This window comes from Aricia agestis, chromosome 17 (assembly GCF_905147365.1).
Source record: "Aricia agestis chromosome 17, ilAriAges1.1, whole genome shotgun sequence".
Taxonomy (NCBI): Eukaryota; Metazoa; Arthropoda; class Insecta; order Lepidoptera; family Lycaenidae; genus Aricia; species Aricia agestis.
The window spans coordinates 3,030,586-3,048,188 of record NC_056422.1 but is presented as its reverse complement, the minus strand read 5'-3'; the positions used below and the strand labels follow the sequence as shown (position 1 = coordinate 3,048,188).

Below are 17,603 nucleotides of genomic sequence, written 5' to 3'. Positions count from 1 at the left end.
CAAGCAAACATACTCTTCAGGTTTATAATATTAGGACTGCGTTCCAGATGACGTTAATTTTGACCAAAACGCTCAAAACGTCCCCTTCTGCCGTTCCCTTTGGCGACCGGGGTCGTTTTGATCGCGGCTATGACGTCACTCATGACGTCATCATTTTCGCTCAAAACGACCCTTGACGAAGATGGGTCAAAGTGGGCGTTCTAGTTTTTTTTTTAATTTTAACGTAACTATATCGCGAAAGCCATGTTCGGAAAGTTTTCAGGAGACAGTAGAGACAAAAAAACTTTATAATATTATTTCATTACAAATAAATATTTTAATTAAATAAATTAAATAACAATTAATGAAATATTTTGATTGGCAAATAAATTGTTTTAAATGAAAGGTCAAATGATTTCTTATAAAATATAATAATTAATATTAATTTTCATCTCTCCTATACCTGTTGACTTACTCGTACTTGACTAAGCATTAAGCGGTACTGTTACCTAACGTTTATATGTATACTAGCTGTTGCCCGCGACTTCGTCCACGTGGACCTCAGTTTATAGCGCGCGATGTTCAAACAACAAAATTGGTGTCAAAAGCTTTTTTAAAAAAACCCTGGTACCCCTTAAATCAAAACACCCAAAAACAGCTGTGCAGTGTGCACATAACTTATTTCTTTTTTTTTTATTAAGTAAACTTTATTTATGCCAAATTTTAAAGTATATTTAGCCCCCCAATTACACAACTTTACCCATAAACTATTTATCATTGATAGGTACTTTAAGGTTACGTCACTCATCACTGCATAGATAAAGTACAAAGTTATTTAATAAAGTAAAATAGAAATGAAAATCAAAACAACCGAAAACCGGATGTATGATGATACCACCTCTTATATAATTAATACTTTTGAGCAAGCGTCAGCGCGATGTAGGAGACGGCACGGCGCCATCTATTATGTATTTTTGGAACTAACTTAATTTGAACAAATTTACGGATTTTTACCCCCTTACAACCCTTTTTTCCAGTTAAAAAGTAGCCTATGTCCTTTCTCAGGCTTTAGACTATCTGTGTACCAAATTTCATTACAATCGGTTCGGTAGTTTTGGCGTGAAAGCGAGACAGACAGAGATACTTTCGCATTTATAATATTAGTATAGATTGTGACAATAGTCAATATTCAAAGTATGTGGTTTTGTTATTAAAATATGATTCAATGTGAAAACTCAAATATAATAAAAGTTTAACTAAGTACTTATATTAAAATATGATTACTTAAGTAAAAAAAATGTAATACTAAAAACGAAACAAATATAATATTATATTATGTATTTTATTTGTAAAATAAATGTAACTATAAACAATAAAATTAATTTTATTTACGACTTGAAGAAAAGGATCGTAATATCCAAGTTCGGTTCAATGTACCTATGTACTTATAAAAAAAATAGTTATTTTTTTTAACTTTTCTCAAAACGCTCAAAACGATCCATAATCCGTTCCACATGGGTTTGTATCACTGACGCTCACATGCTAGTGGAACGGGAAAAACTACGGTCTTGAGCGTGAGCGTTTCTAACGTCATCTGGAACGCGGGGCTAGTAGTTATAGATTTTTTTAAATTATCGCTTGACAAACTCGAGTCTCGATCTAATAGACTATGAAAAGTACCAATAACATGGTTATAATATGGTAGTGATGATGATGATGATGTTGATGATGAATGTAATTTATTTATTTATTTATTTATTTATTTATAAATGATATAAAACTCATAAAAGTAATTTTATGTAAACAAAAATGGAAGAAACTTTGTGACCACAGAGCAGATAGTTAATACGTACTGTTTTAATAATAAAGTACCTGGATGACCTGATGGTATAGCAAACACTCATTGACTTCGTGTTATTTATTAACGCCTTCCGAACCACGGTATACCAGGTATACCTCGGTGCAAAATCTTACTTGTTGGTAGCATAATATGCTTAGAATACTTCTCACGAAACCGAAGTCACCACGTTTCCCTATAAATTTTGAGGAGTTCCCTCGATTACTTATGGATCCTTCATCAGATCACTTTTTTTGAAAATCGGTTAACAAACGGCGGAGTAATCGTTGAACATAAAGAAACGAACATAACACCTCCCCCATTTTGAAAGTCGGTTAAAATTGTAGCCTATGTGTTATTCTGATGTATAAGCTATATTATTGTAAAGTTTCATAAAAATCCGTTCAGTAGTTTTTGCGTGAAAGAGTAACAAACATCCATACATCCACACATCCATACATCTATACATCCAAACAAACTTTCGCCTTTATAATATTATATAAGTAGGATAGTTACCCCCCCCCCCCTCCCCTCCCCCCCTATATCGTTGGGCATGATCCTAAACTTTTGAGTTCCTACAAATAGAACAATACATATTTTGGGATCATCAAATCAAAGTATGAAATCCTTTCTATCTCTGTTAGCTACCGCTTTTTTCACATATAAAATTGTTGTTCCTCTTATCCAAATGAAGCTACACACAAAAATTTTGCTTGATAGTAATAAAAAAATGTTCTAGGGATCCCTGATTAAAAAAAAGTGTTTCATCAATTATTATAGATATTTCATATTCATTTTTTTTGTTTTAATGTGAGCTCATTATACTCTGCTCATTAAAGTATTTTTCAAAGTGGTTTTTGTATTCGAAACACTTCATTTAAGATAAAATGCCGCTCAGTATAAAAAATACATTTGCCAAATATTGAAAAAAATGCAGGACGTAATGTTCACACTCAAACAGATATTACGTCGCTCAAATATTACGGAGCTGCTCATTTTGAATTTAATTTACTCAAATAAAGAATTTGTAAGTTGCTGTTCTGTTAATTTCTCGTCACTCACAGTCAGTCGCTCAAATAGTAATTCTATAACCCAAATTTAGTAATTTTGACACTTAAAACTGTAATTTACAGTCACTCGATTAAATACTACCCTTTATTATTTAAGGATTGATGTGATATAATATTAGTTCGACGGGAAAAGCAATAACAAGACATAGAGACATAGTTAATAAGTATTTTAAAAAAATTTAATCGTCGGCATATTTATGGAACTTATCGGCAGGCATTTCTTTGACTTGTAAGTCCATACGTGCGCTGGATATCAGCTCATTGTTGAGTGTTACATTAGTATACACCCTTCCTTGCTGGAACGGAAACTTCTTGAGATACCGACCGTAAGGCGCCGTCATATTCTCGAAGTGATACGAACCCTGTAAACGTTAGTAATTATATTATTTAAAGACACATTTAAAATCATAAATTTAATTCCATTGTAATTTGTATAAATTACTATATCGAACATGTACTTAATTCAGAAAAAGAAAGAAATAAATATTGTTGGAACGAAGTTCCTTATCGCGCGTTGCGAAAGGAAAAAATTAAGATTTTGTTTCTGGACACCTAAAGGTTGACTGGTAGAGAATGCCATCTGGCATTAAGTCCGCCTATGTACCAACATTGTGCAAAAAGCATAAATAAATAAATAAATAAATAAATAAATTTACGACGAAAAGTTGTAACAACATATTTTTGCTATTATAGTTAGTTGACTTGTAAGCGGTGCGACGTTACTCTGTCTTTTTCTCTCTCATGGAAAGCAATGTTATTATTTGTCGGTTACCTATATGCCGGTTATTTTCGTTTCGTCTTTCTAATTCGCATTGAACAGTGTGGTGTCGCGACGAATTTTTTCGTTGAATGTTTACAGGTTTTTTGTAATGTACATAATAAAAAAAATACAATTCCTTCACTAATAAATCAAAAGAAACTTCGTTCCATCCGGGTGTCCCTTGACACCTCTCAAGTTTTATTTCTTAAATTTCGGTAACGCGAAAGTTCTTCTTCAATTATTGACAATTAATATTGATGGTCAATTCTACCACCGCCGGTTAAAGCTAAATGTTAACTCATAACTGTGTTAGGGTGAACATGACTAGTAATTGGACAGTACTAGTCATAGGACAGAGCACAAAAACACTATTTAATATATTTATTAAGGTTGCTGTAAAAACTACCTAAAATCATTTCTTTAAAATCAGGCGTTCTATTACTTTAAAAACAGGCAGTTTTTAAAGCAACGTAAATAAATATTGTGTTTTGTCCAATTACTGGTACTGTCCAATAACTAGTCGTTTTACCCTATTTATTTTTTATTTTATTTATTTATTTATATCAGGCTACATAGGCCCATACAATATATACCTTAATGACTAACATACATATAAATTATATACACTTATAACTACACTTTATCACGATGTTATCGGCGACGTGACGCGCGCTTTATTCCGGAGTCTCCCCCGGAACCTTCGGTAGACCACATCAGTCGGCCAGAATTCCTCCGCTTCAAAGGTCGACAGAAGATGCATCGGCACTCTCACCACAAAGAAACTGAAGTTGACCTTGTGGCGAGACTGCAAACGTTCGACCCTCAAGTAGAGGGATGTCTTCTTACTGATGTAGTTCACGACGTCCTCGACTTCCATGGACCAGTGCAGGCGAGATATGTACAGGGGCGTCGCGGGGACCTCGCTCCGCAGACGCAGCTCAGGTACATAGGGCGCGGTGCCGCGATGGTTGCGGGCGGCGGGCTTCTTCTTCCTCCTCTCCACCAGTATGAAGCCCTCCTCATCGCATCCCCTGCTCTCGTCCTTGCCAGGTCGAGAAGACTTGGCCTTGTGGCTCTTCATAGCCTTGCGGCTATTCGTAGACTTACGGCTCTCCGTGGACTTACGGCTCTCCGAAGCCTTACGGCTCTCATTCTCCTCATTTTTGTTCGCCCGCGGGGGAGGTGCGGGGCGACCAGCAACAGTCGCGTAGTTTTGCTGAGTCGCCTGTGGACTCGGCGTCGGCGCAACCGGGAGGGGAACGCGGGCGGGGGCGGCAGTGGCGGTGTTCGTTGACCCGTCCGATAACGCTGACGGGCTAAACGTGATTGCCTGTGCGCCTCGGCGTTGAGTGACGAATGCAGCGTCAGGTGACCCACATAATGAATTATTACTTTTCAATTGTGATAATTCACTACGTAGGTCACTGATGATAGATTCCGACGCCTGCAATCTACCCCGAACTCCGGCCAGCTCTTCCTTCAGGAACCTGATGTCCTTCAGTAGGCTGACGACGTCGACGTGGTCCAGCGTGACGGGCGGCAGCTTATGCAGCTGTTTAGCCACAAAAGCCGGTACTTCATCCGGATCTGTCTGCTTCAGCAGCGAGATGATGTCCTGCACGCTCCTTTCGGTTCCGTCTCTTCGTCGCGTGAGCATGTTCGCGCTCTGGCCGAGCGTCTCATACAGCAGCTGCTTCCCTTGGCAAATCTCCTCACTGGTGAAGGAAGACTTGCAGATCTGCATGATGCTGACCTCGTACATGGTGTCGATGGCGTGCTGGATAAACGCCAGCAACTCGTTGGCTTCGAGCGCCATGGTCACGTGCAGCGGCAATGTGCCGCGCGATTCGCGAAAATATAAATTAATTAATATTTGCAGCGTATGTAACGTGGAGCACGACCGTTCGCTAGCTCGAAAAAAATATTTCTTAAGAAAGATAATATTATTTTTTAAAGGCATCATTTATCAATGGTGTAATCATTGATAAATGATGCCTTTAAAAAATAATATTATCTTTCTTAAGAAATATTTTTTTAAAAGGCTTTGGCGAAATTAAGAAACTTTAGGTACTTTACGAATGCGACATTTCTGGAACGAAGTTCCTTATTGCGCGTTGCGAAAGGGGGCTAGATCACGGAGCTAATACAAAAATTGCTCCGTTGGGCTAGACGAAAAGTGTAACAAGTAGTGGTAGGCACCGTAGCTAATATTAACATTCTGAAAGTATTTTCTTAAAATCTACTCAGAAATAAAACATTTTTTTTTTATTTATAACGACACAAAAGTGTCGTGTGTCACGTCACACACGAAAGTGTGCGTCGCCTGTTTCTCTCTCTCTCGCATTGAACAGTGTGGTGTAGCGACGATTTTTTTTTTGTTCAGTATGAACAGATTTTTTGTACATAAAAAAATAACTTCGTCCATGGGCGTACCCAGGTAGGGGCAGGGGCAATCTCTCAGTCAGATTAATAAAGTCAATTTTCATGATTTTTTGTTTCAATATACCAGACCATCTTCTCGATAGTATGCTGCCTCCTCCCCCCCCCCAGCTAAAATCCTGGGTACGCCATGACTTCGTTCCATCCGGGTGTCAAGGGATACCCTATCAAGTTTTTTTAAATACTTACGGGTGGAGCAGGGCAAATGGCAGCTTCTTTAATATACTTTTTTTTCAAAACGGTCATAAAAACACTTTGGTCGTAAATAAAATCGCACCAGTTCAAATGAATCTCTATACTTTTCATATAAGTATTTGTTGAAGCTATATACGCGTAGGTATAAAAATCTACCTGAAACAGTAATAAAAATCTAATATGGTATTTCACTTTTATATATTTAGAACAGAGGTTCCTAAACTCTTTTGTTTCATAGACCACATTCAAGATAATGCTGGATCAATGGATTCAAGATAATGCATGAATGTAATGATACATTACGACCAATTTCCAAATCTCGAAAAAAACCGGCCAAGTGCAAGTTGGACTCGCCCATGAAGGGTTCCGCAGCAGCAATAAGGTTTATTTTTATGAAATTAAAAGGTTTTTGATTTATTTTTATATTTCAGTTGATTTAATGAAAGTTAAATTAAGGTTTACCATTTATGACGTATAAAAAAAACTACTTGCTAGATCTCGTTCAAACCAATTTTCGTTGGTAGCTTTTATAGTAATGTACAATCATATATTTTTTTAGAATTATCATTATTACTTTAGAAGTTAGAGAGGGGGATACACACATTTTACCACTTTGGAAGAGTCTCTCTCGCAAACAGGTTAGAAAAAAATGATGTTAGAAACCTGGTGGATAGGTCTTTAAAAATATGATTTTTAAAGACCTATCCATAGGTACCCCACACGCATAGGTTTAATGAAAAAAATTTTTTTGTTTCAGTTGTACCTATGGGGATTGGGGATCCCTAAAATTTTAAATATTTTTTTTCCATTTTTGTATCAAAATCTTAATGCGGTTTACAGACTACATTTACTTACCAAGTTTCAATAGTATAGCTCTTATAGTTTCGGAGAAAAGAGGCTGTGACATACGGACGGACAGACCGACAGACAGACAGACAAACAGACAGACATGACGAATCTATAGGTAGGGGTTCCGTTTTTGCCATTTGGCTACGGAGCCCTAAAAAGGGGACGATTAGATCTATCTATCGAAACTTGCGTTGTGATCATCGCAAAAAAGGGTAGAATTGATTGCTCCATACGGTTAATTTTCAATAATAATTGAATTGCTATGAGTGGATGTCAAAAAGCTAAGTTAGTGCGGTCTCGCTTTTATACCGATAGGAAAAGTGAACTTTAATTCTTCACTATAGAAACCAAATAAATTTTCATGGATATCCACTTACGATTTCGGATTGTGTATGTGTACCCCACACATATTTTTGGTCACACTCAAGCTAGACCCCAGTCGAGTCTCCCGTGGAACCCTGGAGGCCCACTTGGACCACTTTAGGAATTACTGATTCAGAAGGAGAAGATATAATAATTATTATAATCGTAAACTAACCTTAGTCGAATAATCGACTGCCTTTAGCGACGTAAAAGCTATTGTTACGAAGTATAACGGATTGCTACCGTAGGTCCTTGATGTAAACGTAATATTATAAAAAAAACTTGGGTTAGCGTAAATTACGACTGTGTCCTTCATTTCCAGATAAGTTACCTGAAGAAAATATATTATAAATTGAGATGTAGAACTCAAATATTAATTACTAATGTTGCTCGCATCCTTTTTGCCGAAATTCGTTTATTTAACCAAATGTGCGTAAACCACATATTTTTCTGCAACAAAAACTGTGATAGTATAATTAGAAAATTAGTCATATAATTAGACAATAGACAATTAGTCATATAACTATATAATAGAATGACTAATTGACTACTGAAATAGTTAACATTTTCCTTACCCGCCCTTTTGCTTCTACCCAGTTTCTATCTTGTACAACGTGAAATAAAATAAACATAAATATTAAACATTGATTTAATGTTAATTTGAGTGCTAACATTTTAACGTAAGCGACCGTTGGGCTCTTGAACGCACAATAGGTCGATATGCGGTATGTCCAAGTATGTTATTGTCAGAAATAATTCTATAATAATTACTTAGGTATACCTACTAAGTTATTTAGTAACTAGATGACGCCCGCAACTCTGCTGCGCCAAAATTAGTTTATCTTGAGGAAACCGTACATTTTTCGGGGATAAAAAGTATCCTATGTCCTTTCTCGTGACTCAAAATATCTCCGTACTAAACAGCAAGATCGGTTCAGCGGTTTAGGCGTGAAGAAGTGACAGACAGACACACTTTCCCATTTATAATATTAGTATATCTAAGATGATCTAAGGTTTTTAGAGATAGGATTTAGGATTAGTTGTTAGAGTTATTCAATAATTTATTTTAATGCCTATGTTAGCGTAATCGTTGATTCATTGAATAGAAAATTATTATCTACTGTAATTTGGACATCACAGGTTTATTTGCGATTTTTATCTTTATTAGGTATGTTAATTTTTTACTATGTCTATTGTAGATTAAATTTGATTCTAGATAATTTATATTAGTGTAATGACAAATTATTATGCGTATATTTATACTAAAATGAGTTTTATTGTATGTTCGTAATTATTTCAAACCGTCATTATAAAAGCAATTTTATATGACTTTATATGTATATTATTATAATATTATGTGCTGTATTGCACTTACTTATAAATTATGTTTTGATTTCTGTACCTAAGTACGGTCACTGGGCTCTTGCATAGAAATGTTTTCCAAAATTTATTTTATTTTATATTTTATTGTTTATGTTTCTGTGATATATCGATGTAATCCACAAAAGGTAAATATTCGAGAATATAATAATCGGTGTTATAATCGATTTAACCGAGTTACCACGTTTTATGGGGATGATTTCGTTCCACATGAAGAAAATGCTTTAACCAGGATTAACTTAACCGGGGTTAACCTATTTGTGCTTGTGGAGTTGAATGTAAGAAAAAACGTCGGTATAATGTACTTATAATTTGGGCAGCATTGGGGCAGCATAGTTTGGTATGTTGTGACTTATGCGACAGCAATATAACAGAGGATTGACAGGCTAACAGCAGAAAGAGGCGAAAATTGTGCAATAGACTTTTTTATTTTATTTTATTGTGCAATAGACATTAAATCATGTTTGTTAGCCTACGGAACAGAAACAAAAGTTATTTAAAGTAAAATAGCCTGATTTAGCTTGTCTATATTGCTACCATATTAATTTTGTTAGTAACAATAAAATTCTGTCCCTATATGTTATTTATTGTAGGTAACCTATTTAGAGATCCAACAACCAGTGGTTACTTTCGTCAACGAAAACCACGTTAAGAATTTAACAGTCGTGTCAAAACGCTTTGGCAGAAATCCTTTATATTTTATGACAGTTAGTGGAACTACGGTCGTAACCTTTGATGAAACAACTGAGGTAAGACAAGACAGTAAAATCAAAATATGTGTTTATTATGGAGTTGAGCGTCCGTAGCGTAGTGGGCAGACTTTTGCTTTGCACTCGAGTCACGAGAGGGAGCAGTTAAGATGTCGGGTGGAGGCGTGTATCAATAAAAGAGTTTTAATTCTCAAGGACATAATACGGATGCATGCACGGTAAAGCCCGGAAATGGATGGTCCCAGTCCAGACGTATTGAACTATTCCAGTGTTGTTCAAACTTTTTTGTGATGAGAAAAATATTTCGTGACCCCCAAGTCCCAATCCTTTGTTTTTAGGGTTCCGTACCCAAAGGGTAAAAACGGGACCCTATTACTGAGGCTTCGATGTCTGTCCATCTGTCCGTCTGTCTCCTGGCTGTATCTCAAAAACCGCTATATCTAGACTTCTGAAATTTTCACAAATTGTGTATTTATGTTGCCGCTATAACAACAAATACTAAAAATAAAATAAAGTTAATATTTAAGGGGGGCTCCCATACAACTAACGTAATTTTTTGACCTTTTTTGCTCCTAGCCAATAAAGGCACCAGAATGTAGGCACTTGAAATTTTCACTAAATCCTTAATTTTATTTGTACTTTAATAATCAATTTTTGTTTGATCTCAATAATGGCAACAGCACTTGAAATATTCGCAAAATACTTAGTTGTAATAAATACAACTAAGTATTTTGCTGTAATAAATACAACTAAATATTATTATAAATTATACAACATATAAATTATAACTTAAATCATAAAGATTTAAGTAATAATTTATTGTGAAATTAAAATAAACTTAATAATAATTAAGGGGGGCTCCCATACAAAAAACACAATTCTTGCCTATTTTTGCTCTAATATGGCATGGAACCCTTCGTACGCGAGTCCAACTCGCACTTGTCCGCTCATTTATCATGTATGTATGTTTATCGATAATATACCTCTTATTTAAATTCTCCTACCTAATATTATATAATACCAACCTTTTTAATGTTTATTTTTGTTTTAACTGAAATAGTATTCTCCACTATGGAAACTTTGTTTCAAAAATTACTTTAATTATATTTTCAGCTCCACTTTTATGCATATGAGAAGTTTCCTGATGGTTTTAAACGCAGCTTCGTAGAAAATCACGTCAACTTGTGCGATTTTATAAATGAAAAAAACTTATTTTCTAAAGTTTTCCTGCCTGGACGTGTTTCAGATATTTTGGAATGCCCAGTTCTACCGGTAAGTCGCAAACCGCCATAGGTACGGTACTACATTTAATTATGATTAACTTTCAATGAAGAGTTTGACAGATAACGTATGGGGCTTATGTCAAATTTTTTTATTAATTACATTTAAGTAATTAATGTCCCAATATGAGTGCGGCAGAAAGAAAATATTAAATATATTAATTTGATATAAGTATTTACCTACTTATTTATCACCCAATAAAATTATGACGTGAAATGTTTATAAAAAAAATTAATAGCTGTAATGCACTGACCTCCATTATACGGCGTACTTGTACAATGGAGGTCAGTGCTGTAATTTGGCTGTAATGGCTCTTTTCTATGGACGAAACTCTTTCAACCATCCATACTCTTTCTATAACTGTGGATAGCCCACCACCCATAGCATAGAAAAGAGCACTATAGTCATTACAGTTCGACAAGGCTTTAATTGAATGTGTCATTGTCAGTGAATGTGCGCTGCTGCGGGGCTTAAATGGTAACATTTAGCAATTCCTCTCTTCTTCTTCTTCTTCTTTTGGCGTAAGCCTCCCCATTTAGGAGTTGCCAGCGTCAGAGATGAGGAGCCATTCCTCTCAATCAATTCAGCAAATGAATTGTCAAAACTGTCAAACTGACAAATGTCAAATCAGTACAAAAATACAGAAATGAATTGCAAGCAGAGTTGCATTTTGCGATTTTAGAAAAATGAATCATATTATGATTCATATCATGATTCTTCAAAGCGACCAGTTTAGCCCCGCAGGTAAAGGAGAATACTTAAAAATGACGTTTTTGTATGATAGTAGCGTTAGTTCCTTTTCTCGCCACGTTCATAAATAGCCTTGTCGAACTCTAGCTGGCTACAAGGCTGTGGTCTAGTCCAGTCTAGTCTAGAATCCAGGTCATTCGACTAAATAATATAACAATGATTTTGCAGAATGATTACTTCGTACCAAACGTGACGGCGCCGTATGGTTTCTATCTAAATGCTTTGCCATTCACAGAAGGACGTTTATACTTAAATGTAACATATAGAATAACCAACATGATGTTCAGTGCATGGGCAAATATAAATATAAAGAAAATGAAAAAAAGTCTCTTTCTCAAATATATTAAGGAAATACAACCGTAAAAATGTTTCTTATTTATGAACCAGTAATTAAACATTAAATAGTTTTGCTTACTATTTACAAATCATAAGTGTTTGGACAGTACCAGTCATTGGACATAGCGCAAAAATAATATTTAATAAGGTTGCTTTAAAAACTGCCTGTTTTTAAAGTTAAAGAACGCTTGATCTTAAAGAAAAAAACAGGAAGTTTTTAGAACAATCTTAATAAATATAGTGTTTTTGTACTCTGTCCAATGACTAGTACTGTCCAATCACTAGTCATGTTCACCCTATCTATATACTATATAAAACTCAAAGGTGACTGACTGATTGACATAGTGATCTATCAACGCACAGCTCAAACCACTGGACGGATCGGGCTGAAATTTGGCATGCAGGTAGATGTTATAACGTAGGCATCCGCTAAGAAAGGATTTTAATCAATTCCAACCCCAAGGGGTTCAAATAGGGGATGAAAGTTTGTATATAATAATACTTCTTAACGCGAGCGAAGCCGCGGGCAAGAGCTCGTATTATATAATCATAAAGTTAATACCATGAAGCTAATATATCTATAATTAGCTTCATGGTTATTACCTATACCTAGCGGAATAGAGAAACAAAGGCCTGAGCAACAGAGATGTCACTATCAGTAACACTGCGTGGTAAAAAGAGACTGTGATACAGCAGCACTCTTTTTTGACGTCCAGTCGGCACGTGCCGCACGTTGACAATTTAATCTCATAGAAATCATGTTCAATCATGCTTGTGTAAGTGACAAGTGTATACGCATTACGTACACATATTTTTACACACAGATGAAACCAATTTCGGTTTCGTTTGACAGCTCGAGATTGTTTCTCTATTCCGCTAGGTATATTAACTCATAAAGTTAATATACTTACCTCTAGCCTGTATATTAACTTTATGTATTATATACCTACCTAATTTTTTTTATTATTTAAACCATTGGGGTACTAACTGGAGAGAGCCTTATATCGGTGTATTATAAGCGTCAAACGCGTAAGCATGTAATGTTATGTCCTACTTACTAGGACATAACAAAGGAGTCGGTCTGCATATTTCATGTAATAAAAGCTTAATAAAAGTGATAATAAAGGTTTTTAGTGAACATCTAATGCTAGATATTGTTGAGTTTTGTGGTTCCGCCAAAACCATATTGGCTATAAAAATTGCATAGCTTTTTACGTGTGTTTACGGATTCTCATCACTTGAACTATAGTTAATCGATATCATGAACTAATTGACTTTCTTTCCTGTATCATAATGTGCTTCGAAATAATCGACACAAAGAAATATTCAAGAAAATAAACGCACACTACTTGTATGAAAATAAGCACAAAATGGCCACGCGATGACGGGCTAAGACTACATCTATACTTTATTACTTTATTTATGCACTGAACAGTGAAAAGCCGTGTTCCATTGAGGTACTATAGACTGGAGAGAGCATTGAGGTACTATATACTGGAGAGAGCCTTATATCGGTGTTTAAGCGTCAAAAGCGTGTAATGTTATGTCCTACTTACTAGGACATAACAAAGGAGTCGGACGGCATATTTCATGTAATAAAAGTGTTAATAAAGGTTTTTAGTGAACATTTAATGCTAGATATTATTGAGTTTTGTGGTTGCGCTAAATAATAAACCATAAGAATGGTCAAAGAATGCCTCAAACACGTGGATTTGACAATAAATACGTAAGTTTTGAACAACGTTTTTTGGGCTTTTTAATCGGTATTGTTGTAAGCTAAAAAGATATGTCACATCAATCAATAATTTGGCTATAAAAATTGCATAGCTTTTAACGTGTGTTCACACTTCACGGATTCTCATCACTTGAACTATAGTTAATCGATATCATAAACTAATTGACTTTTTTTCCTGTATCATAAAGTGCTTCGAAATAATCGACAAATAGAAATATTCAAGAAAATAAACGCACACTACTTGTATGAAAATAAGCACAAAATGGCCACGCGATAACGGGCTAAGACTACATCTATACTATAATACTTTATCTATGCCGTGTTCAGTAATATAGGTATGTACACATGTATTATTTGCCATCCGACAACTGACAACTGTTCTTTTTTTTCTAATGCCGGCGCCAGACATGTGTTCAAATACGCAAATACCCAAGTGTGGCACTGACATTTGCCTATTTGTGCAAAGTTTGAACACACATTTGTAGTTTGCCATCATGAGTCGGTTTTTCTGCGCACATCAAAGTAAACAAACTTCAAAGTTTGTGCGGCCTGCCACACTTGTCGCACAAACTTTGGACTTTGGAGCTATTGTAGATTTGAACATCAATAATGAAGTGGAGTAATGACTTAGTTATCGAATTTCTTGAGCTACTTCAAGCAGAAGCCTTTATTATATTATAAAAAATGTAATGCACTCAAATAAAATAGATTGATAGCGTCCGCAAAATAGTCGTCCAATCTGTCAGCCATCTTTGCAATAACTGTGCCTTAAAACATTTGAAAACAAGTCTGGCAGGCATATTTGTGATCCTCAAACTTTGAAGCACATGTCTGGCGCCGGCTTTAAGCTTTTTTTTGAATTTCTATTTTCTCAAATGTCAATTGTCATAATTGACATTTGAGAAAATAGAAATTCAAAAAAATTACATTATTTATTATTTAGTTACCTATTTACCTAATATAGTACCTACCGATAAATATAAATAAAGTAATGTAAATTAAACAAATTATAATTCAAATGCGGTGGTCCGAAGCTGTAACTCTTGAATTCGTTAAAATTTATTTAGATAACGATGTTTTATGGAATCCTAGTCATGTTTACTATCGATCAAGAAAACATAGAGAGAAGGCCTACACGAATATTCAAGCTAGATTTAAAGAAGCGGCATCAAAATCGCTCACAATTCCCGAAGTGAAAAACAAAATTAAAAACTTGAGGACAACGTATCAACAGCAGATCCAAAAGATATTGCAAAAATCGAACCCAGATTCCATCTTTGAGCCTTCCTTGGTTTGGTTTAATGAAATGGATAGGTGCTTGAAAAACGTATCGAACAGACATTCAACACATTCTATGGTTAGTAATTTGTTAAATTTGTTTTAAGTTTAATGGTAAAATTTTGGTAAAAAACTACTTTACATAATATACTTACTTCAGTACTACTATTACATGAAATAAGAAATTTAAAAGTAATCCCCCAATTCAAAACCCTCACGTAAGTCAGGTCAGTGCTTGAAAAATATTGAATTGATTTAATTACTGGAACTTGCTTACATGAAGTCTATAAACCTAAATTTTTCAGCAATGAACTACTGCTAAAAAGCATCTCTATCATGTCAGCTTCCAATCAGAAAATCTAGATAAAATTGGTCCACCTATTTGGATGCTATGTAACTATGGATGGACACACATACACCTACAGAAAGACAGACAGACATGTCAAACTTATTAATACCACACCTTTTATTTTGTTGACGATTCAAAATCAGTAGGTTTCATGCAAATTTTGACATTGTATGGAGCTTTGTATCTTCATGCACCATTTGGACATTATAGTTAAATAATTTAGTTACTATGAAATACTCAGGGCCTGTTTCACCACTTCCCGATAAGGCTATCCACCACTTAACTTGACAGATGAAGTGGAGAATCTGTCAAAAAAGTTGTATATTTACAAGGCTATTGCCTATTTGGCACTTTATCAGAAAGTGGTGAATCTGATGCCCTTTTCAAATATTAAACTTAGTCACAACTTGCTTATATTGTGCAATTTTTTAAATATTTATTTCTATTAAATTATGTCAGCAGGTACCAGAAACATTTGAGATTGATCCACCTTCTGAAATGTGGATGGACAGGAACCCCGACAATTCACATGATGACCCACTTTCGGCTCAGTCTGATGATGGTTATGTCGAATCTAACACTGACCTCAATCATGTTATGGAATACAGTTCACATAGAAAAATTAAAAAGAAAAAAACGAAAAAACAGAGCACTGAGTACAACAGTTGCAACATTTCTTTAGAGGATGAATTTGATATTTATGGGAAATACATTGCAGAACAACTCAGAAAAATGAATATAAAAAGAGCTTTAGGGATTCAACTCGAAATACAAAGAATACTGAGTGAAGCTCGGATCTCAAACTTTGGCTAATTATTACTATTGTATCATAGTTATTAAGTTAATTAAACCTATTTATTGAAATATAATATAATTGGACTCGTAATATTAAAAGTTATGACACTTCCCTTTTTTTCTTTAATTCATCAAGCCCCATACGGTCACCGGTAACCGAGACACAATTCTATTGTGTCTCGTTTTTCCATGATTGACGGGATCTACTTTACATTTTGTGCTAAAAGAGATACCGTAGCTATGAAAATATGTTAATTTGTTTTTGGCTTATTAGTTATTAGTGTGAATTAAATTTTGAAAATCAATCAAGCTATTATGTATTAAGTAAAACCTGGTAGTGCTGAAAAATTTGGCGCCTCTTTTTGTTTGCCTTCAGTTGTAGTATAAATATCAAACTAGCTGCTATCAACCATACTCATTGCTACTGTTAAAGTATCAAATATCAATACTTGAAGGTAATAATTACATTAGAATTTAGATAGTAAGTAAGTACTTAATTTTCTAGGTATATTTATTACTAGATGACGTACGCAAGGATAAGCCCTTTCAAATAATTGCCCCTGTTTTTTTCACATTTTTCTCTATTTCTTATTCTCTCTCTATTTCTCTATTCCTATTAGTTTTAGCGTGATAACATATAGCCTTCCTCGATAAATGGGTTATCTAACACTGAAATTTTTCAAATCGGACCAGTAGTTCCTGAGATTAGCGCGTTCAAACAAACTCTACCGCTTTATAATATTAGTATAGATTTAAGATTGCCGCTGCTTCTGGCTCTGCGCGCTGCCGGCAATGTTGCCCTGAAAACACTCAGCATGACGAGTGGCAGGCGGCAGCGCGTATACATTTTTTAAAGTTCTGAGTACGTCCCATAATATTCAAGAATTTTGACATCTAGTGTAAGATAGCTGAACTACGTAGTAACATCAACATCGACCTAAGCTAGTAGTTTTGCTTTTAGCCGATAGATGAAATATTGAAAAGTGGGCGCAGCTTGACACCCCTTCAGTTACGTTAGCATAGAATATCATTGCCCCTTCACCCCGCAAATTGTCACGCGTCGTTTCATAAGAAAATTCGATTACAACTGCACCTCTTTGTTTTAGCTTCGCGGGTAGTACCTGGTAGTACCTACTATAGAGTATGGAGTGTAGATGGAGGAGAACTATCTCAGTCTGTAGTCTGAAATGCGTTAATTAAATTAGGGTGGCGCTACAGTAGCAACAGGGTATAAATTTTAAATCATTTAAGTAGCAGCTTTTATTTCAGCTATTTTAGGTTATATTTTTCAAAATAATATATTGGTATTTACTATAATTAACCCAGTAATGCGGTGACAGTCGGACGTGTTTAATGCATTGATTACTTAAAATATGCATTGAAAGCGTAAAATGAGTGAAAGAGAAAGTAGTATATGCTATTGATGTAAGATAAAAAGGACGACAATATTTTCTCGATACATATTTAGCATGCAAAAACATTGCTACAGTTTTGATG

At 35.0% G+C, this 17,603-nt stretch overlaps 1 protein-coding gene across 2 annotated transcripts; it reads left to right on the top strand.

Annotated features, from left to right (window-relative positions):
* Positions 1 to 14,650: 14,650 nt before the first annotated feature.
* Positions 14,651 to 16,199, top strand: LOC121735300. 2 transcript variants are annotated; one of them, XM_042126080.1, is made up of 2 exons: positions 14,651 to 15,041; positions 15,774 to 16,199. In XM_042126080.1, exons 1-2 carry the CDS (start codon positions 14,703 to 14,705, stop codon positions 16,122 to 16,124), a joined length of 690 nt encoding a protein of 229 aa, XP_041982014.1. In that variant the 5' UTR covers positions 14,651 to 14,702; the 3' UTR covers positions 16,125 to 16,199. The 2 variants fall into 2 exon arrangements, with proteins under 2 accessions (XP_041982014.1, XP_041982012.1); XM_042126078.1 differs by having other exon boundaries at positions 15,771 to 16,199.
* Positions 16,200 to 17,603: the final 1,404 nt, after the last annotated feature.

Coding starts and splice junctions, on each gene's coding strand:
- LOC121735300 (XM_042126078.1), top strand. CDS start 14,703: ATGCGGTGGTCCGAAGCTGTAACTCTTGAATTCGTTAAAATTTATTTA. Junction 15,042..15,770: donor GACATTCAACACATTCTATG/GTTAGTAATTTG, acceptor AAATTATGTCAG/CAGGTACCAGAAACATTTGA.